The following is a 23207-nucleotide window of genomic DNA, read 5'->3' as shown; positions in this document are numbered from 1 at the left end:
CATTCTTCATTGATACTGGAAAGGCGGCTGATTTTATGGTGGATTGACCGGAAATTGGTTCAGAGGTGAGATGACGTGGACGGGATGTGATGGAGATGATGCCATCAGAGGGCAACTGGGTTGAAGTTGTCACATGACGACGACTGGAATGTGGAAGTTCTTCCTTGTACATGCTCGTGTTTTAGTGGAGACTTCACGTATCGGATACATCTATTCTTTGGTCTTTCTGATAAAAAAAGGAGAGAAGCATTATATCCCTGTCCAGTGAGTTTTTGCACTCCGTTGGTCCTTCTGGCTGCCCCCTAATGGCGCGTGTGTGACACCTCCAATATAACAATGTAGGGACTGCATGGTGCTTTGAGCAGGTGGTGGTGGCACAGATAGCCACCACGGAAAACCGGATGGAGAACAGAGGAGAAAGTGGGGGTTAGTATGGATTTTGGAGCAAACTTAAACTCAGAAATATTTCAGAACAAGGTAGTCTTTTATCAGTACTCAAGCAGCACTTAAGTGTCATGAACAAATTGCCATGAGCAGTCTAGGTATATTTTTTCTGTTTTTTGTTTACATAGACCATTCACCCATTCATAAATCATTCATTTTCTTCTCCCTTGAACAGTTAGGGTGAATCTATGACACTACAGGCTAGACTTCCTGCAGTTACTCCTTTTCCTGTAACCGCTATTCTTGTAGACTATTCTGTGTTAAATTTGCTTAATTCTGTTCTCCCTCCATCTACATACTGTATATGCATAGTGGAGTAGTAGCCATTTCATTATGAACCCCTAATTTTGCAAAACAATATCATCTTACAATTAAATTTTGTTCTCTACCATATTTTTTAATACAAAGATCCAAAACTCCAAAATGATTATATTTGGGAAGGAAAAAAATGAAATATGTTTGCAAATGTATTCAGTCTTCACAAGCCAATACTTGTAGAGCTGTATTTTGCAGCAATAACAGATGTAACCCCTGAAAATCCTCTTTCTTTAAATTAGTGTGCAGAACCCTGAGTTCTTTTAATAAGGTGTTGCCACCACAGTATTCACATTTATAATATCTGTAACACTTACTTTTCCCTCCTTACCTACTTTGAAATATTTAACCTAATAAAGCATTACATAATCACATTTTACTCCAGCTTTACAGCATAAAACCTTCATCTTTACTTAAATGCTTAAAATTTTAGTGATAGACACACAACAGTTTATAATAATAATTCACTCTTCTTTTGGGGCCCCGAACCTTGAGTGTGTGATGACCAAACAAACAAAAGCAGAACTGGCTTCTTCACTGGCCTCTTGTCTACTGTGTTCTGTTTTGTTTGCCTTAGTGTGTCATTTCTTTGTCCCTTCTTGTAATTGCCTTGTCATTCAACCTGCTGGTTGTTTCTCTCTTTCTCTTCCTCTTCCTATACACCCCCTGTCTGAGTATGTACTTTGTTGTGATCAGCACTTACTTTCGTTACCCTGAATCATCTTTGCTATCTTCCTTTTTATGGCATTTCTGTGTTTTGCTAGGGCTTTCCCTTTCCGCCTGTTTTCACTGTTTATGATGACAGCTTTCAGTCTCCCATTTGTTGTATACTAGAGCTTTTTCTTTCTCTTCCTTTTGCTAAAACTCTCTTTTTCTTCTCTCTTTGTTGTTTTTAGTGTTCTGCTAATGTTTTGTTTTCCTTTCTTGTCCTTTTCACTTCAGCATTCTGCAAGAGCTTTTTCTAATTTTGTCAGCATAGTTGCCTCTCTCTCTTCCCCCTTACTTTTTTCCCCATCTCTCCTCTCTCACCTTTTTTTTCCTTAAAATCCCTTCCTTGTAATTATCCTACAAGACTTCTTTTTTAAGCAGATGCCCAGTTCCTGCTGATGAAAAGCAGCACCACAGCTTAATGCTACCTCCATCATATATTATTGTAAACACAGTGTGTTTCTGGTCAGTGTTGCACCACACATCTCTTTTAACTTTGGACAATAAGCTCTAATTTGAATCATCATAACTTAAAACATTTTCCCACATTGTGAATGGGTCACTGTCATTTTTTGGAAAATTACAGAAGTGCTTTGACATGGTAATTTTTGAGTAGTCTGTTATGCCATTCTAACATATAACCTCTTGCATACACAGGGCCGGCACCACCATTAAGTCAAATTAGGCATTAACCCTGGACACAGATCATAAGAGGGGGAAAAACCCAGCCGCACAGGTTAGCTACCGAACAGTTGGTTGGCGCATTAATAACCTTGGCCTAGGGCACAATATAACCTAGCACCGGCACTGGGTATACAGAGCTCTTGATATGATTGACTGGTGTGCCTTTCAGTTACTGAACTCTGTAGCTACCCCAAGGTGATTATTTGTTCTTTGTAGCTTCGCTCTCACTTTTCTGCTTTCACATTAAATTTTGAGGGGTGGCCATCTATAAAAGGTCTGGATGGCTTGGTGTAGCTTCCAGTTTCTTAAAAATATAACCAACAGTGTCTGTGGACACTTCCAAATTTTCTAATATTGTTTTGTACACTTTTCCTAACAATGTGCCCATTATTTTAACAATTCATTTGTGGGGGTGAATTGCAATGCATCTGTCACCTCTTTAAGCCATTATTTTTGACATCTGTAACAAAGGATTAAATATTTATGGCACTGTTTCTTTTTTATTTTTTTTTTCTAGTATCAAACAAAAAAAATAATGTTAAATTTCATCTATCTATTATAAAAAGAAATCCTGTCCTGGAAAGCAAAAAGCAAGTCTACGATGCGTGATCTTCTCGTAAGACATTTTAAAGACCCGCAAGACCAAAGACACACCCTACTTACAATCTACCGGTGAGATCAAAAACACGCCCCACTTACAATCTACCGGTGAGATCAAAGACATGCCCTACTTACAATCTATCAAATAAGACAATAGGAAGCAAAACATTCAGTCTTGTGAAGGATTTGAGCATACACAGATCCAGGGCTGTCAGCGCATATAAAGCGTATAAGGTACGTTATAAATTAAATGTCGCCATCTAAGCAAAGAAAAAAGCAGCACGGAGAAAAGAGACTCAAATGCGTTGGACAGAAAAAAGAGCAAAAAAGAATAATCGAGGTGCAAATTCAGAAAATAAGGAAAGTAATTATCAACCCGGAACAAGTGGAATTGAAAAAAAAGCACGTCCAATCTGGCTCAGAATTAAAAAGACAATGAGTAAAAGAAAGTAGAACTTCAGATGTTTACAAACGTTGACGCTAAACACATGCAGAGCAGGTTAGAGACTATGAAACCAGTGAAATTAGAAAGGCTCAAAGAAAAAAAAACGGCGCTATACATATGTGGAGAAAGTTAAAGGATATGAAAGTAGGAAAATTTGAAAATATAAAAAAAGAAAGCAAAGATCGCAGTAGAGCAAACAAACAAACTGCTTCATTTAACTATACACCAGTCTAACTTTGGTTTTGCACAATAATTACTACACTATTGCACCTTAACATTTAATTCTACTTTATTCACATAATTTTACTTATTTATTATGTTCTACTACAAAGTTACCTTTCAATCTATGACTTTTTGTTAATCTAACTGATATTCTTCTAACTTTGCACAGTTTTTCATAAGCGGATCAGGATGCATTTCACTGCGTGGTGTCCTGTATAACTATGCATGTGACAAATAAAGAATCTTGAGAATTTCAAAAACGGAGTTTACCGCACATGCATTTATTGGTTACGTTGTTAATATATATATATTTATCTGTCTGCTTATTTAAAAAGCTACATTTACCCCAGGAGTCAAAAACGTTCTGTCTAGCCCTTGTACAAAAACCTAGACAAAAGCTGGGGTATCACCTTGGTAACCCCATGTACTTTTGGAACTGTGAGAGGAAAATAGCACGACTTTACAGACAGGAGTCTAATGCAGAACTGTATATAAAATAAACTAGCCATAGCATATTCTGTTACATAGGTATATCTATATAAATCCTATCCATCATCTACAGTATACCAGTGTTTCCCAGTTGCCAGTCCATGTACTGTCACTGATCCATAGAATTTTCTTTCCATTCCACTAGAATCAGGCAAGGAGTGTATTTTAGAGCAGTCATTCCCAACTGCCAGTCTGCGAAAAGCACACAAAGCATGTATTTTAGTACACATATTTCAAACCCCTGATTTGCAGCATGCTAATGTTAATAATTCAGGACACTCTAAACTCCAAGGGGGACCCCCTCCCACTAAGGTCTCTGATTCCCTTGACTAGGTTGGCAAAGAATTTTCCATACTTCAACTGGTCCTCAAGTTAAAAAGGTTGAAAACTGCTGATCTGCACTACCACTTCATCAGTATCTTTTCACTCACGAGTCAAGAATTTGGTCTTTTTGTTTTTGACTGAAATCCATGCTTATGGTAACTCATTACTGGGTTGGAACCTTGCACACTACTTCTTTGTGTTTCCTGGTTTACTGCGGCTTCATGAGTAGATGTTAATTCCAAATAAATGGATGGCTTGTTGAATTACTGAATCATTGACATGACATGTAAGTTGTGTAAAACTACCATTTCTTGTGTTGTTGCTATTCATAATGAAACTTTTGAGACTCCAGAAATTCTATATCAGGGTGAGCAATGTCAGTCCTAGAGGATTAGAGTCAGTAGGTTTTTGTTCCAATCCAATTTTTTAATGAGAAGTTAATCATTGCCGATGAAGCACTTATTGCTCAGGCAACATTTTAATGCTTCATTTTAGTTGTCTCACTTGTTAACATTTTCCACCCTTGTTTATTTTAGTGACACACACCAGCCCTTCCCACAATTAAGTTCTTAATTCATTTAAAAATTAACTATTGCACAAAACAACACACATGGAAAGTGAATGTTTAAGCATTTTGTATGAGAAAAGGTCTTTGCATGATAACACAGACTGAAACCTATCAGTGTACCATGAAAAGCAGAGTCCCTTGTACTTTATGCATGTGGGTAAATTGTCTAATTGCCTTAGTGCATACAATACTATGTCAGCATGGATTAGAAAAAAAATAATTTGCCATGTTAAAAGAATGAAAGGTGCTGATACAGTTGACCGCCGTACACATATGCACAATGTACACTGAACTGTGTAAGATGTTAGGGGTCGCTGTCACCCCTGTAACCTGAACAGACAGATATGCTGGACACAGGTTAAAAGCAATAAGAAGTTTTTTTTTATTTCTTCTTTTAAATAGTGCACTTCACTTTCTCCTTCACACCTCCCAGCAAACTCTGTCACACTCCTCCAGCTCCCTTGCTGGGTTCCCATCAGTCCTTTAAATAGTCCTTGACCCAGAAGTGCTTCTGTCCTTCCGACCATGTGACTGGCTAGCACTTCCAGGTCTAATGAAGAACTGCCTTTTTTTTCACCCCTTAAGTACTTTGGGGCTTCCTTCCTTGTAACTACCTCATACTTCTGAGCTTAATGGAAAGGATGACTCCCCAGATCCTTCGACAGCTTCCCCTGGCAGCACTCACGGCACCCAAAAGGGCTGAGAAACCGAACTCCAAGTCCCCGAATGCCCTGCGGGAATCCGGGGCACCGCTTCACTAAAGGGCAGCTGCCATCTAGTGTTTTGTCAGCAAGTAGCTGCCTTCCCCCATCCTTCCATTCCAGGGGCGCCCCGGCCGAGTTGAGCTGCCGGCCATCCATCACAGCTGATTCACATGGGCAGCTGAATTTTTTTCTACCCAACATCTAACTGGGGATGGTAGCCAAGTTGACCAATAATAATTTATAGACAGAGTGCTCTCTACCTGTACTTTGATTCTATGGGAATTGTCATTACAAATGGTAATTGTTATACTAAAGTATACTCAAAAGATTCAATTCAATTCTTGTATATCTAAGACAACAACTTAATGGAACTCTCCAAGATAATTTGCTAGATTTACTTTAGTTATAAAAGTTATAAAAGCAGGAGCACATACTGGGGTGAGATAAGAATGCTACTGTCAGATGGCCATCAATTTCCAAACCACTCTGACCTTTAACCAATCGTATATGAGCTAAGAGAGAAGGAGGTGGGCAGCAATGGCATATGACTGTTGCAAGGTTCAGTATCTTGGTTATTGTTGACATTGTTTTCATTGATCATTTGGGGGTGAGGAAAATGTGGAAGGTAATCCTATTTCCATTGGAAGCTAATCCACATGAAAAAAAAAAATCCTCCCTTATTTTTAAGAATCCCCCATATTAAACTTTTGTCCGCCCATAATTACGCCATGAAACTCTTCCCCCATTTTCCCCATGATCCTGATTTCCCCCAATAAATGGGGAGAGGGGGATTCACCCGACTTAGCAACCTGGCCAGTGGCTGGTGATACCCATACATTTACTACTTGTAGTGATAAGGCTAGATCAATGAGGTGCCAGTATTGGTGAGCACCAGCCCCCTTCAAGCACTGACTATTATCACATGATAAATCACTTTGTTCTTCACAGACTTTACACTCAAACAGCCCATGTTTAACTTGCTTTGCTTTTACAAATGCTTTTCCAACTGCTCTCCTTCATCACACGTGATTGCTGTTCACTGGAGACAAGCAAACTCAGGGATGAAGGTGTGAGTGCAAGTAGCAGTGGACAAGTTATTTTATAGTGAACAGTAAAGGGGCTAAAAAGGACTCAATCAGCCAGTTTAGTGGCATTATAATTTTTTTTGAAAAGGAAAGAAGTCCATTAATGTTTATGTACTCCTTAAACTGAGCAAATACAACCGACAAAGTATTCTTGCAAGACAGACTTTTGACTATTGATGATCAACATTTTCCAAAGTGCACTTCTTGGTGTTTAAGGAGAAATTACAGCTGACCATCAGTCTGATGTATGTATAGATCTGCTACAGTTGTAGCAGTAACAGCTATGAAAAGCTTAAAGTACACATACATAAAAAAACTGTCTTTCATTTCTATCGTGTTGTTTCGAGATGACTACTGAAGGCGTTACTTCAACAATATATTTTTTTAGGTCGAAAACCTAAGTCAGTTTACAGTCTGGAAACACAGAAGAGGCCCACTTCATGAACGCAACATATGAAATGAAGAACTTGACTCATTTCCGAAAAAAAATAACTATTTATAGTGGTTGATTGCTGTTATTTAGTAGAGAAACTTCCTTTTTTTGACAAGATTGATAATAAATCAATAGAAGATGATTTATATGTGTAGTTTTGAATGTAGCATAGTATGGAGTTTTGCAGAGATCTCCACAGGAATTTAAGTACACATTAGAAACTTTCTAACTACCCATTGCAATATCCATCCATCCATCCATCCATCCATCCATCCATCCATCCATCCATCCATCCATCCATCCATCCATCCATCCATCCATCCATTTTCCAACCAACTTTATCCTAACTACAGGGTCACAGGCGTCTTCTGGAGCCAATCCCAGCCAACACAGGGCACAAGGTAGGAAACAAACCCCGGGCAGGGTGCCAGCTCACCACAGGGCGTGCACACACACACCCCCACACACCAGGGACAATTTAGAATCGCCAATGCACCTAACCTGCATGTCTTTGGCCTCTGGGAGGAAACGGGAGTACCCGGAGGAAACCCACACAGACACGAGAAGAACCCAGGTCCCTAACTGCGAGGCAGCAGCACTACAAACTGTGCCACCGTGCCACTCCCCATTGCAATATGCTACTTTAAATATAAATTCACTGGAGATAATATATGTATTTTAATAAATTTCAGAGGAATACTATTTCTAAACTATGATTCCCTTTACAGACTACACATATATGAAAGCAATGTGCCACTCTTTGGTGCTTATTCACACTGTAACTATTACATATGAGTAAATTCCAACTGCACAACAGTATGAGACTGTCCCCAAATCATTTATGTAGTACAATGCCAAGAGAATTGCAGCAGGTGCACAGAGGATAATGTAACTCAGTAGATGCAAGAAAGCAGTCAATCAGTGTTTGAATAAAACAATCTAGGTAATGCACAGAGGTAATGAAGAATAGTACCTGTCACATCGGCCATACACAAGCGGTCTCATTAGTTGTTCTGCTGAAGTTTACCCCATACGATTAACCATCCATTCTTCCATTTTGTGAACAGGATTTTTCATTGCATTGTGGTGGAGACAAGTTTTCTTGGAATGGGACACCAGCTGATTACTGGGCACATTCAAGTCGAATCACCCTAACGCTTGGCCATTTAGGAATCCTGTTCAATACCAGCTACATGTTTTTAGGGTGAGGGCCAAAGCTGAAATATGAGGGACGTTCAAAAAGTTTCCTCACTTTTTTTAACTCTATTTATTAAGAATTTCAAAAACAAATTACATCACTTTTCTACACAGTCACCTTTGTTTGCGATGCAATTTTCCCAGCGTTGTACCAACTTTTTAATGCCCAATTACCACTCCTCTCACCTTCACCCTTTCCAAGATAAATACAAAAGTGCGGAATCTTTTTGAACATCCCTCGTATGTTTAGAAAACCCACACAAATCTTCTTCATAGGCATGGTTTGAACCCAGGGCTCGTTAGATCAGAGAGAGCAGCGTTATACCCATTACCCTCCATCCGTTTTCCAAACCTGCTTATCCAGGTCAAGTTTACAGGGAAGCTGCAGGTTATACCAGCAAGTATCTCCTGCTGGACAGGAACATTGCAGTATGAAAACATATACACACATCAGGGGGTAATTCCATCTAACCGCAATGTCTTTGGTCCATGGGAGAAAGCTGAGGCGCTCAGAAGAAGCCCAAGTGAACACAGGGAGAACATGCAAACTCCTTGTAAGGAGCACCCAGGACTTGAACCCCAGACTCCTTGCTGCAAGGCAGCAGCACTACCATTGCACCACCAGATTCATGCTTGTGAAAGCATAAACAATTTTATAACAAAGTTAAAACTCTGAATTCAATACTGTATAAGTATTTATAAAAACAGGAAAGAAATTCTTTCTGTTCATAATTAAAGTTGCTTTCATTTCTAGCTATGGTAATGGTTGAAAATAATCAATCTTAGTTTTATATTTTCTCAAGCTTAAGAGCAACTTCCAAATTGGGTGATACTCATTACATACTGTAGATGCAGTATACAGTAAATTATCACTATTGCAGAAGCCAAAGTAAGCTAATATAATAGCAGAAATTTCCCAAATGTTGTACTTTTACAAAGAGCTTATTCTGTTTCTGTACAACACTGAGACTAGCATAGCAATGAGGAAGCTATTAAAATTGACTTCATTTTTTAATACTAACGTCTAGACTTACACAGATAAATATAATAAGCAATATTTTTGAAGAGTGAATGCTGCTCTAGGGGTGGCATGGTGGCGCAGTGGTAGCGCTGCTGCCTCGCAGTTAGGAGACCCGGGTTTGCTTCCCGGGTCCTCCCTATGTGGAGTTTGCATGTTCTCCCCATGTCTGTGTGGGTTTCCTCCGCGTGCTCCGGTTTCCTCCAATAGTCCAAAGACGTGCAGGTTAGGTGAATTGGCGATTCTAAATTGGCCCTAGTGTGTGCTTGGTGTGTGGGTGTGTTTGTGTGTGTCCTGCGGTGAGTTGGCACCCTGCCTGGGATTGGTTCCTGCCTTGTGCCCTGTGTTGGCTGGGATTGGCTCCAGCAGACCCCCGTGACCCTGTGTTCAGATTCAGCGGGTTGGAAAATGGATGGATGGATGGATGCTGCTCTAGAAAATATATTTTAAAAGGCCTTTCAGAAAGTTTTTTTTCTCTATTGCAGAAGGCAGTTCCTAATTTGAACAAAGAAAGAATTAACCAATGACCAAGAGCAGCGTCAAGAAATTCCGTGTTTACTCAGATCATACGTTCAGTGTAGCAAACAGCTGGTTGATTGCACCCTCACTACATCAATGCATCTATCAGCATTCTGCAAAAGAGTCACTTTTAGCATTTTGGTTGTTTTAACATCTACTTATTTATGTGCTTAGCTTTGAAGTTAATTTAAATGCTGAATGCAAAAGGACAGTAGACAAATTCAGTTGTATTTTTTACAGAATAGAAATACATTTTTGTCACAAGTTTTCATAGCAGGGAAGTAGTTGGTGCTATCTGCTTGTAGTCATTTACTTGCTTGATGATTGTCTGCGTGGAGTTTGTATGTTCTCTATATCCATGGGTATTCCAGTTTAATTCTACTTTCTAAATTTTATGACCAGCTCGGTTCATAACCAGACCCTTTCTTCCAGAATAAAGTTAGAAAAGACCAGATTATGCAAAAGGCTTTATTTACATGTATTCAGAAAGATGTAATGGAAGTGTCAGTGGGCCTTCCTAAACAGCAACACACAGATTTAAGATCTTAAAAGCTTTTACACAGTTTTCCCCTGTGATGTTAGACCTTTTATTGATTCCACTTCTACTTAAGATTTAGAATAATAGGCTGAGAACACTTCCAGCTGTTTTTTACTGTGAAGTACTTCTGGGACACTCTCAGTTCCACACAAATACTATGCCAATACGCCTCCTGAACCCCTGCAGGAGGCCGAGCTGCATCCGCAGTATATTGCTGCTGCCACCTAACAGACAGAAGGACTGTAATAATATTATATTGAGTCTTTCATCAACCATCCATTATTTGGTCATCCTGGCCATGTCTTGTTCTCACTGGAATCCTGGCCAGAATGTGTAATAAGGTGGACATCACTTTTACATTCTGCTGTCGTCTAATACTGTATAAAGCTCAAAATCTATACATAGAGAGGTCAGCCCCTGTGATTCACAAGTTTACGACTCACAGATCTGCCAAATTCCGTGTTTATCATCAATAATTAAATGGAAGTTATTTTGTGGTTTTGCAGTTTATTGCAGAAAACCACCAGACAATACTGTAGGAATGCTATTTAACTGGGCTGCAAATCCCAGCAATCCCTGGAGTACTGAGTTATCAGGCAGCTTTGGCAGCTGCTATGAAGTCTGCTCGGTGAAAGATGAGGGCACTAGTTTTAAAAGTGAGCCATAAGAAACTTTCAGGATCACAATTCAGTGGCGTCTTTTTGGCTTAAAAATTCACTGCACAATTGGATTACAATTACCCCCACTGGATTACAGCTTTCTCTGGATTTATGTTACTGTCCTGTGTCCAATTGTTCATGTGATTTTATCAGCTGTAAAGGCGAGCCCTGGCGCAGACAGACATAGGACACAGGTTCAAAGCACAGAGGGCTTTTATTTTCTTTTCCCCCCCTTGTGGAAATGTTTTCCCCGTTCCCACAAGCACAACAACACAGTCCTAACACCAAAACACAATTCTTTCTTTTCTATACTCTTTCTTTCTTTCTTTCTTTCTTTCTTTCTTTCTTTCTTTCTTTCTTTCTTTCTTTCTTTCTTTCTTTCTTTCTTTCTTTCTTTCTTTCTTTCTTTCTCCTCCAGCACTCCTCCTGGCAAGCTCTGTCTCCCTCCTCCCATCTCTGGCTCCCGGATTAGTGGCTGCTGGCTCCCTTTATAAGCCACCTTGAAGTGCTTCAGGTGCTTGATCGCTTGTTTCTGGCTGCACTTCCGGGTGTGGTGGAAGAACCACCCACAAAGGCTCAGGAGCCACTGCAGCGCCCCCTTGTGGCACCCCCAGATCCCAACAGGGCCGAAGAAAACTCCATCTCCCTTGGGGCCCTGCGGGTACCTGAGGCATCACTGCCATCCAGGGGGGCTGCAATCTAGCATCCTAGGGGAGGTATTGTCCAGCACATGCCTGTTCACCTGGAACATATGCAGAAGAGGCGTCCCGGCCGGACATGGGCTCCAGCCGTCTGCCACACAGGGTTGGAAACCGTCTTCATCTGATGCATCAACATCACAGTAGGACAAAACTTTGCATAATTTTCAGGAGGCTGTTCACATGTGATTTCATTTTATAACTACACCACCATCACCTGCATCTGTGATACTGGTCTGTGTCATGAGAGTTTAATATTTATCATTTTGTGCTAATTGTTATGTTGGATTTCTTTTGTATCTTTAATACTATTCATTTTTGTCATTTATTATCCAAAATATACACACAAATTTATTATAAGTTAAATTTTGTAAAAAGTTACAGTTAACTAAAGAACTAGTGAACTACACACTGTCTGCCATGCATCTTTGTCTTGACAGGCACTCTTATACATGTTATTTGCTTGCAAAGTGATCCTTCTGTCTCATGGGCCCAAATCGTATTCATGGTTTTTCACAATCGCGGCGGTCATGTACCCGTAACCACACAAGGAATAACTGTACGCCTGTAAAAGACTGGTAATAGAATAATTCTAAAATATTTGCTGTCTTTTTTCCCTACATACACCTTCAGTGCCTTACCCCTATATTTGCATGTGTGAGCGACTCTTAACCGGCACTCCCTCTCTTGAGTGCATTTTCATAAGACCTGCTTCTCAGACTCTATCATCATTTACAAGGCACCTTTCTCACCACTTGTCCAGTTTTATACTTGTCATCATTGAAGACAACTCTCTCAGCATGCCTCATGCCTTTACTCCTCCTCATGCATCTTACACTTGCACTTTCTCTTTCATCCTGTCTCCAAAACCAAACTGACTAATCACACCAAAGACAGACTGACCAATCAGATTTCCAGAAGGACTGGGCACAGAGATCTTATTGTCTTATTATACTGTAGAAGGTATATGTATGTAGAAGATATATTCATGTAAGTATGTATGTCCGGTATACAAATCCACACAATTGTATCAACTGCGGTGGGTTGGCACCCTGCCCGGGATTGGTTCCTGCCTTGTGCCCTGTGTTGGCTGGGATTGGCTCCAGCAGACCCCCGTGACCCTGTGTTCGGACAATTGTATCAATCTCTGCCAAAACTAAGTCCGACTCAAAACTTTAACCTGGGGTACCTTTTCATTCTTTCTTTCTTTTTTTTTTACTTTTTAACTACAGTTTTAATAACCATGCCATTTGGTAGCTCAAAGCAAGTGAAATCCCAGAACAGCCTGAATCCATACTAGCAGACAGACAGACCTGAACCTGAAATTACTTATCTATGCTGGGTGCTGCTTTTAGTTTAGAATATTTTCATGTGAGATTAACTATTTTCTCTTAATTTTCCTAGTATGAATTAATTTGCACTGCATGCTTGAGTGTTTTTTAGCTAGTCAATTTTTCTTCACACATTCCAAAGACACACAGGTTAGGTTATTGGGGGACTTTAAATCGGCCCGTTTATGTGAGTAGGTCCTAAAATGGGCTGGTGCCCTGCCAAGGAGTGGTTACCACTTTGCCCCTGATGCTCCAGCCAACCTTTTCTGGATTTTGCTTTTCATAATAATAATAATAATAATAATTTAAAAAGCATAACAGTTATCCCATATCATAATCATTGGATAACCAACAAACAAGCAAACTTTCTATTTGAAAAGTAAGGGAATTTTTGTCTTGTGTTACTGCCCTTATTTTCTTTTATTTTTTAATTTTGTTTTGTTACTTGATTGTTTTGACCTTGATGTTCGGGAGTTTTATAGGACTATGTAGCAGCATTATTAAGAATGTATTCTAGTTACTTTCTTTTCAACATTAAAATATTAAAAGTATTTCAGATAAGAAGTTTTTATTTAAATAGGTCAAAGAGATGTAAGCTTTCTCCATTACCATATTTTGGGGTTTTGTAAGTTATCTTTAGACTCTGTAAGTTATGTACCATGTAGGTGCAAACTTTAATGACTGGTAATAGATAAGAGCTGTTTTGAACCAGCTACAAAGCAGAACTGTTAACAAAGCCAATGCTGCTCAGCATTTACGAGCAAATGGCCACCAGTGAGACTCTTGAACCACTGATGCAAGCAACATGAATATTGACTGATTGGAGACCTTTGTGCATGCACACTACATGAGCTGATATAGCAGGTCAGAATGGCATTGGACAGAGAGTATCTCCTAATGCCTCAACTAACTTTTAAAAAGGCATAACACACATAAGAAATAAAACAGCCAACAGGAGATCACCATACTATGATTCACCTGAACTCCTGCAGCAGAACTGAAAGAGATGTGAACCTGAAAAAGGAGTCTGTGTATTGAAAGTCAGTCCAAAACCTTTCCTTGGTAAAACAGTTGACATACTTTATAATTGTTTCATTTGGTTCCTACGTAATTAATTTCCTGGTCATATAAACTTTTTTTTGGAACATACGCACATGGTATTAGTACATTCTGAAAATGACATGACCTAATGTCATATTTACAGCATGTGGAGTATGTGATTTTCCAGTGTTGGTTACATCCATGTCAGAGATACAGTCCTTGATGCTCACAGTGGCAGCCTTCAAGATAGAAAGTTCATTATCCAGGAAACCACAGACCCTTCCTCCTTCATATCCCTGAGCTTACTTTAACAAGGAGGGCCGAATGGTGCTCATTGCATGGGAGAAAGTACAATAATCACAGTACTGCCAGTTTTGTCCAAGTAGAGACAAACCATATGAAGCAAATACTGTACAAGATTTTCCACTTTAAGCTTAGTCCAATAGGCAAACTGTAGTTGGTCCAAGTTGTCTTTCACAAGAGAGCTGACATAGTCCTGGACCAGCCACTCGAAGTTCTTTATAATGTGTAAAGTAAGGGCCACTGATCTATAGTCATTAGGCAACAGGCACATGTCATCTTGGGAACTTGAACAATTTAAGATATCTGCAGAAGAAACATTTTCTGAAAAGTATGATGAAAGACAGATGAGCTTCATTGGCATACTGAATGGTTAACAGAAGATTCAACAAACTTGGCCATCCCAGGTCTTATGTACTAGATGACTAATTGATCTAATCCTACAATTTTTCCTGTGTTTAGCTTCCTCAGTTATCTTCTCATCTGGGTCCTCATGTATAAATGGTGCGTATGCACAAAAATGTTGTGTACTCCAGTTTCCACACTCAAATCGCGATGTACAAATTTTAAACTTGGCATAAAGCCACGCACATTTTCATGGCAGCTAAATGCTTGGCGTATGCAAGTTCTCTGCTCGGTTTTGCAAACTGGCGGCACCCAGCGTCAAAGCAAAGCTTTTGGTCCAGTGTGGTTTCCTTTTCTTTTTTAGATCCACATCCCTGATGCTGACTTATCATATACACTGAAATTAACCACATATTGTTTATTAGTTTAAGGCATCTGATTGTAATTAACCTGTAACAATATAATGGTCCACGGAATGGCCAAACTATTCCAAATACCATAGCTGCTTTAGCGTTGTTATTGTCCCTGCACCTTCTTCTTCTTCTTCTTCTTTGAGCTGCTCCCATTAGGGGTTGCCACAGCGGATCATCTTTTTCCATATTACTCACAATGCACCACTCAGACTATTTATCCCACTGTATCTGAGTGTGGAATCACAGCTCTACAGCAGCTGATCGGAAAAAGAATTATCGGGATACATCATCAAGCACATGCTGCCTATTTGAACTGCTCTCATACGGCAAGCGCTTCAGAGTCTTTCCTGTACTGACCTCATGGTCCAGAAACAGTTTCATCCCAAGAACTATAAACGCACTCAATCAGTCCATCAAGTGCTCCTTGTAGAACTGTTTGTACTTATAAGTACAATCACCTCACTGTAAACTTGCGATACAGTTATAATATTGCATAACCTGAGCCACTTTATAAAGAGCGTATTTACATATGATGACGATGCCATTTTTACGATGAAATGTAGCAAAATGTTTTTATTACATTATACAGATAAAATGATAAGATGATTTAATTAATCTAAATTGGTAATAATTAAACATGTAAGGACACTGTGTTGCAGCACTAGCGATGAGCTGGTGCCTCGTTCAGTGATTGTTCCTGCCTTGCGCTGTATGCTTGCTGGGGCTGGTATGACACTGGAAGGATAGATGGATAGAATAATTAAACATGTACTATGAAGATATTTCAATATTCCTTAAAAGGTTTAAAGAATCTGAGTTCTAAGCTTACAGATGGCATAACATCTATTACAGAGCTGATTGTGTGGCAATTGGTTACTTGGAGAAAGAAAAGGAAGGACAGGAATTGGGGGTTAGTACGTTTGAAAGAGACAGTACTGCTGCAATAAATTATTTCATTGAAGGTCGCACATGGAGCAGCAAGCATCTTGTTGGAGGCAGGAACAATCACTGCGCCACCGTGTTCCCATGTTTAATAACATGCTTTAACTCCTATCATCATGAAAATAACAAGTATACATCTCAGTATTTAAATTATTCAGAGAACTCTAATATCAAAAATGTAATGGATTCTGTGTCCTGTTGGAGGAACAGAAAGCCCGTTTAAGAAGCATGTACAGCAGTGATTCACACACATAGAGCACATAGAAGAACAAATACAAAACAAAGCTTTTAACGTGCTACTTTAGTTACGATGGGATTTGAGAAACTAGTAAATTAAATGATTTTAAGATGAAGTTTATGATGTTCTACTCTAATGACAAAATAAACTATACGTGATTAAAGTGGAAATTTCAAGATTAAAGTTCCGTGCTTTTCTTCCCACTGTGTGCCTATTTTTTTTTCTATTCTTTGTACCCTAATAAGCTTTCATATGACAACACTCAGATGGTGGGCTACGACTCGCCTTTTCACGGTGACTTTGATATCTGACAACTTCTTTTTTATTTCGGGCACTGTGAACTTGAGCATTCGAGTTTCTCTAACACTCTATGTCACTTGGTCAACTTTCTTTTGTTGTTTATACCACTGCTTAAACCAACAAATAGTACGTTTTTCCTTGCCTCCACTTGGTATTCGCCGAAATTCTTCTATTTTTCCTGTGCTTTTGCCATTGCCTTTTCACAGAATGCAGAGCTTAAGGGCTATTTATATTGATTTGCATATTTAAAGAGGTGGAATTCTGGGAGGAGTTTGGGGAGTGGCAGCAGGCGCGTGCATGTGCGTTACTTTTCACGCTGACCAGGATTTATGGAGCGGAAGAAAATGAAAGTTGGCGAGCACACAGATTTATGCATTTGGATGAGTTTCTATGAAAATATGACTTTGAGATTAGTAAAATTCCTGTTAAATTATCTAGTTTCCACAAACAGATCCTTTCTTTCTGGAAAATGATATTTACATACAACTTTTCTCCCCACAAGTCTACCCTATGGAACAATAGAGTGATAACAGCTAATAGAAAGTCATTATTTAATCGAAACTGGTTTGAAAGTGATATCTTGTTTGTAACTGATTTATTGGACTCAGAAGGTAATCTGCTAGATTTTATGTCCTTTTTGAAGAAATTTAAATAAGGTTGTACTCAAAAAGAATACAGGCAGGTTTGCCATGCAATCCCATTGGCATTAAGGCAGTTAATCTACAACATCATGTTATATTCAGAAGTCAAGCCAGCGTTGCCAAACTTAAAAATTGGAAATTGTAATCTAAACGATAGTAAATGTAATAATAAGGTTATTAGAGCAAATTTTAAATCCATTCTTTTCCATGATTTTAACTGAGGAAAGCATTTGCAAGTTTTTAATGGGGACCAGTCAATTATGGAAAAGGCTTTTTCTAAATTTGTTAAGTGGCCTGTTTCCCCAAAAATTAAAGAAACACATTTCAAGATAATTAATAATATATACCTGGTGGCAGAATTTCTAAAAAGAAGATTTAAATTTGAGGTGGACCTGTGTTCTTTTAGTGATTCAACTTGTGAAACACTTGTTCTTTTCATGTCCTGTTTTGGCTAATTTTTGGTTAGAAATACACAGCTGGTTAACACTCGAGGTTAATGATATCCCACAGTTTGACTTATCTCATATTATGTTCTACATGGATAACTTATATCCATCTGTCTCTGATATGATTAACATTGTCATTCCCTTAGGTAAATACCATACACACTGTAGTAAGTGCAAAAATAGCAAACCATCTTTTACATGGTTCATTAATGATTTTAAATTTCAAATCTGTAAGAAGGATTTATGATAACATATCTCATTTATTATTGTTTTGATTTATGCCTCCTGTGTCTTTTGGCCTGTGTTCCCTATTTGTTATCTTGCACTATTTTGTATACTGTGAAATTTATCTAGCCCCCCAGTACTGTGAATGTTGTTTATACTTTTTTGAATGTTGAATTTATATCCACTACAAGAGTTTTGTATTGCATTGTGCTTCATTTGGTAGTAAAAAAAAAAAAAATTATGCATCAGGATTTTTTTTTTGAGTACAAACATTTCCGCTTTTGTCCATATTTTAGCGTGAATTCTACGCAGGGCGTTATGCATGAGGCCCCTGGTCATTATAGATACATAGATAGATAGATTTTTTTACTGAAGCTCCAGCAATATATAAGTAAATAAATTAATAAATCAATAATATTAATATATTATGGCAAACAACAACCAAAACCAGAATGACTAAAAGAAAGAACACCTTTGACTTGGCCATCACATTCACAGTGAGGCATTACCCAGGCATGTTGCTGTTGGTATAAAGAAGCCCCAGTGGCGTTTCTTGACAAACTTCTGCTGAAAAATTTGTTGGCTGAAAGAAGTCAGTGTTACTCTGTCTGAAAGAAGATGTGTAGCATTGTTCATAATGGTACTCAGTTTTGTTTTGTTTTGAAAGCCTACACTAATGGATAAAGTTAGGTATGCCACTGTCCGTACCGATCAAAGTGGTAAAAATAAAATACACAGGGGGAGTTGCTGATGCAGTAGAGATGGTGTAGGAGAACTGGCTGTTGGAAGGTAGTAAAAATTGTAGAGAAGAGTCTTGGACAGGTGTAGCAGAGTCAGATTTGTTTTAATAAATTCCTCCGGGTGTTAGCTTGTTTAAGTTCTCTTCCTGGATTATTTAAGTTTGGTTTGTTGACTAACCCATTTCAAACATCTGTCATATAATTCTGTGTTTGTTTTCTATGTTGACTGTAAACTTCACTCAGCCTTTCCTTAAGCTTCTCATCCCAATGTGCATCTCCAATTTATTTTACAACTCTTGACAAGGCATTAAAGAATCTGCTGATGATTTTCTGAACTGCATGAACCACAAGCAAACTGCTATTCCACAAAATTAGAAATTCATAACTAACTTGGATATCTTTTGTGTGTATAAGGAAAAGTGTAGTACTCACAGAATAATATACACAGACACAAAAGGAACTACAGACTGATAGTGTCTGGAAAGGAAGCTGAACCCAGTTTCCTGGAGCATGTTGTCCATATAAATTGTAAATAGTTTCATTTTCACTTTTAACTTCATCTACACATCTCTGTTAAATCCAGTGTTATTTTCTATGCTGTAGTTTGCTGGACCAGTAACATCACTTCAAGAAAGCAGATGTGGTTTCAGAAATAATGAAAGGACAAGGAGTTAAACAGGAGGCAAATACTGAAGCCAAGGTCAGAAATCCAGGAGAGCAAAAAAGGGATCTAATGACAAAACTGAAACCTGAAACAAAACCTGTACTTGAAAAAATCAGAAATGAAACAGAATATTCTTAACATTAAACAAACAACAATCACAAATTAATTTGGTATTTCTTTGAGGAATTTGCATAAACAAAAGAGGAAGTAACCCAAGAGAGTGACCTATACAATGCATAGCAACCATCAAAAAAGAGACTTATGAAAAAAAATAAAATGATGTTTCTTGAAAATGCAACTAAATAAATATTACTTATAATAACTAAACATAGTTATGTTTATTTGGCTAATGACTTTAGCCAAGGTGACTTACAAACATCTGAGGTACAATTGGAGCACAGGCAGGTGAAGTGACAGGATTTGAACCCACAACCTCAAGCTAAGAAAAGGCAAAAACGAAGACAAAAATGATGGCCATTATGAACAATGCTGTCCATTCTCTTTATGACACACTGGCATGGAGTACTTTTAGTCAACAAATTATTCAGCAGAATTGTGTCAAGAAACACTACTGAGGCTCATTCGTACCAACAGCAACACTCCTTTATAATGGCTCACTGTGACTGTGACTGCTCTTTTTATCTTTGGTCAAGTTAGAATTTTTTTTTTTTATTCATATGTATATTTGGGGAGTGAATGATTTTCTTGTTCTTTGTCATAGTTAGGGCTAATGTTTGATTAAATAAAATGTAATCAAAATTAACTGCATATTAATCACAATTTTCTTCAGGCATAATAATACTTTTCTGTTGAGCAGAAAAAATTTCTAATACAACACACTTTTTATGATCACTTGCATATGCATATTAAATTATTCCATTTAGTTTATTGAACAGTTTTGTGTAATAGAAACAACTACTACCAAACACAACCTGGGGGTTGCTATAATATTTCTGAAAACCAATTTGTATAGTTTGAACTGATATGTTGCAAGACAACTTACCAAAAGCACTAACTATCATAAAAACAATTAAATGTTAAAAAACAGAAACAGAAAATCATGGCCTTTGTGTGTAATCACCACTGTTATAGCTCAGGTTGTTGTCAACTGCATGATACACAAGAGTCAACTCTTTAAATTTTACCTGGAGAGGAAGACTCATTAATCAGAGTGAAAAAGTGTTCAGAATAGGCTTTTATACAGAAAAAGATAAACTGAAAATTTTTAAATATGTATCTGATAAGATTATTTATTTAGATGTTTTAAATTGCCCTTTGTCATAGAATGTATCATTTATGAATTATAACATAAGTCTAACTATCTTAACCTTCAGACCAAATGGAAATATTAACCTGCTCAATTTGCACTGATTATTGCCTAGTTTTATAGGTTACGGTATAATATTTGTTAATGGAGGCTATAATAGAGGCTACAGTAAGTAACATAAAATGAATTAAACAACAACAACATAACACATCTCCATTGGGAAAGTGTGAGTGAGGCATAAGGAATTAAGCAATTCCAATCTGTGTAATCTGCTCTTTAGCTGCTTGGACATGCATAGCACCTGTACCGTGCTGTTTCAGGTCAGATATCACTCAATGGAAGACAGAAAAAGGTCGACGGCAAGCATATTTGTTGCGGTTGACAGAGCAGACTCGCTCAGACCAATACCTTGTCTCTTTTACAGGGGACCTGGATTAGTAGACAAGTAATCTCTACACTATATGTATTGTCTTGTTCTGGAAGTTCTGAATGTGTTTCTTTTTTTTTTTTTACTGTTGAACATTCATAGTGGCAAGGATGATGCTGGCACGTAATCTCACTCAGTGCACAATGCCTGTCCATCTATAATATTAGTTTGATACAAAATAACTTCTTTGATTTCTATCTATCTATCTATCTATCTATCTATCTATCTATCTATCTATCTATCTATCTATCTATCTATCTATCTATCTATCTATCTATCTATCTATCTATCTATCTATCTATCTATCTATCTATCTATCTATCTATCTATCTATCTATCTATCTATCTATCTATCTATCTATCCCTGTCTTATCAACTTAATTTGAACTGAGTGGAGGAGCTCCCACTATTCTTCAATGAAGAGGGTAAACAGAGCTCATGGCAGAGAGCTTTCTTTGCAGTAAACTACTGAAGGGAAGAAGATGATTGAAAAAGAGTGGAGTTCCCACTCCAGCCTAGAGTGGAAATTCTGAATTACATATGTTATACTTCTTTCTATGATTGTAAAATATATTACTGCAAATGGCCTGTTCCTCATGTAGCATATTTCCTGTTTTCTTCAGGATGACACCAGTTGCGGTCTAAATTACAGCACTGTGGCTTTCCAGAAAATAGCAGAGTCTTCAGATGGCAAAGAGATCTACGCTAATGTTAAAGCCCCAGAAAAAAGACTAAAGCCTGCCCCTGAAGATGAGTTTGTGGAATATTCAACCATTGTGCTTCACTGATAGGAGTGAATTCTTTTATACTTACTTGACCATTTTACATTTTCAAATAGATTTTTGTAAGATGTCCTAATAGCACTTGTATAATACATTTCAAACCTGAAAGCTGATACAAGTAAGCTGGTAAGCTATAATCAGAAGATGGTTCTACTTTTGTAATAAATACTAAAACAAAAAAGTGATACGGTGGTAGAGTACATTGTTAGAACAGTTCTTTATGTAGTCTATTCCTGTAGTGTACATCTATGCCTACTGGGTCTACATTCTGAACATGTGTGTCTGACACCTCTGGCTATTTCTATACACAACACCATTTGAGGAGACAGTGTTTGTGCAAGTTTAACATGAACAAATTGCCCATTAGGTTAACTATAAATGAGTATAAGTAGTTTGTGAACATCTTTTGCATTCACCCATGGTATATATTTTGAAATCTTTGTAATGGAGGTAGAATCAAATAAACACTTAACCTCCTTAAATTCAGAAATAAGTAAAAAACAGAACTTGATATATGCAAATCATTTTTTAACAGTATGTGGAAATTGAGCTTTGCTTGAAATGTACAACATGTTAAATTAAAACTTTAAGGTTTTTCTTCTTTGAGAGCTTTGCCTAACAAGTAAGTCTTTTAAATGTCAATGGGTCTGTCACAAAAACAACATCCAGAAATGAAACTAACACATAGTACAGTGTGGTGGCTGTTTTTCTGTACAGCACCATTATTTATGACAGTGGTTGCCAAGTTCACGTTCCCATATGTATGCAAGATTTTGTTCCACCCAGTTTTACAGTTAGTGAGTCTTTTTACCACTGATCTATGTCCTCGTTGATTTTGCTGGTCTTTTTATTTCTTTTTTTTAATTGTGCATTTAGAAGAGAGCCATTATGTTAAGATTTACAGTCATAAGAAATTTATAAATATTCATATTTTTTTGTTGCATTTTTAAGTTATTAAGTCTGATTTGTCATTTTGCACTTAACTTATTTTCTGTGTTTTTTCTTCCTTAATTGTAAAAATAAATAAGGAATAAAGACACAGAATGATTAAAAACTTCAAACCAGATATTTTAAAACTTGGTTTGCTAAATTTCATTGGAATGATGTGAGTGTTTATGTGTGTTACAGGGAGATAAATTCAGATTTTTTCATCTTGCTTTTTTAATATTTTCATAATCATGATTTTTTATTCTGATCCTCCGGGTGTTCTGATTATTTAAGCTTAAATTAATGCATAATCAACAAGCTAGTGGACCATTATTGCCCTGAAATCCTCTTTTTAACATTTCAAAGCATAACTACATACATGTTTGAAAACTCTGCAACTAATCACAGTTTTTAACATTCACATCCCAGACCTGGCTTTTTCAAATTTTTGTTATCTTTGAAGTCCTCAAAGATGTCATCAATGGAAAAAAGTTTGCCAGCAATGGCAGAGTTATTGAAGAAGCTGCT

The 23207-nt window shown here is 37.7% G+C and overlaps 1 protein-coding gene across 3 annotated transcripts in view; it reads left to right on the top strand.

Moving 5' to 3' along the window:
• The window catches only part of LOC114649309 (polymeric immunoglobulin receptor-like), a 178635-nt gene extending 155953 nt beyond the window's left edge, over positions 1-22682 (top strand). For 2 of the 3 annotated variants that reach the window (XM_051925650.1, XM_028798812.2), the window contains exon 11: positions 21594-22682. In XM_051925650.1, the coding sequence (XP_051781610.1) occupies positions 21594-21758 (165 nt within the window). In that variant the 3' untranslated portion in view covers positions 21759-22682. Of the gene's footprint in view, positions 1-19215; positions 19711-21593 lie in introns of those variants that run through there. The other variant, XM_051925651.1, reaches the window with a different exon arrangement.
• The last annotated feature ends 525 nt before the right edge of the window (positions 22683-23207 follow it).

The sequence above is a fragment of the Erpetoichthys calabaricus genome, chromosome 3, assembly GCF_900747795.2.
Source record: "Erpetoichthys calabaricus chromosome 3, fErpCal1.3, whole genome shotgun sequence".
Lineage (NCBI taxonomy): Eukaryota > Metazoa > Chordata > Cladistia > Polypteriformes > Polypteridae > Erpetoichthys > Erpetoichthys calabaricus.
This window is presented reverse-complemented; position numbering and strand designations above follow the sequence as displayed.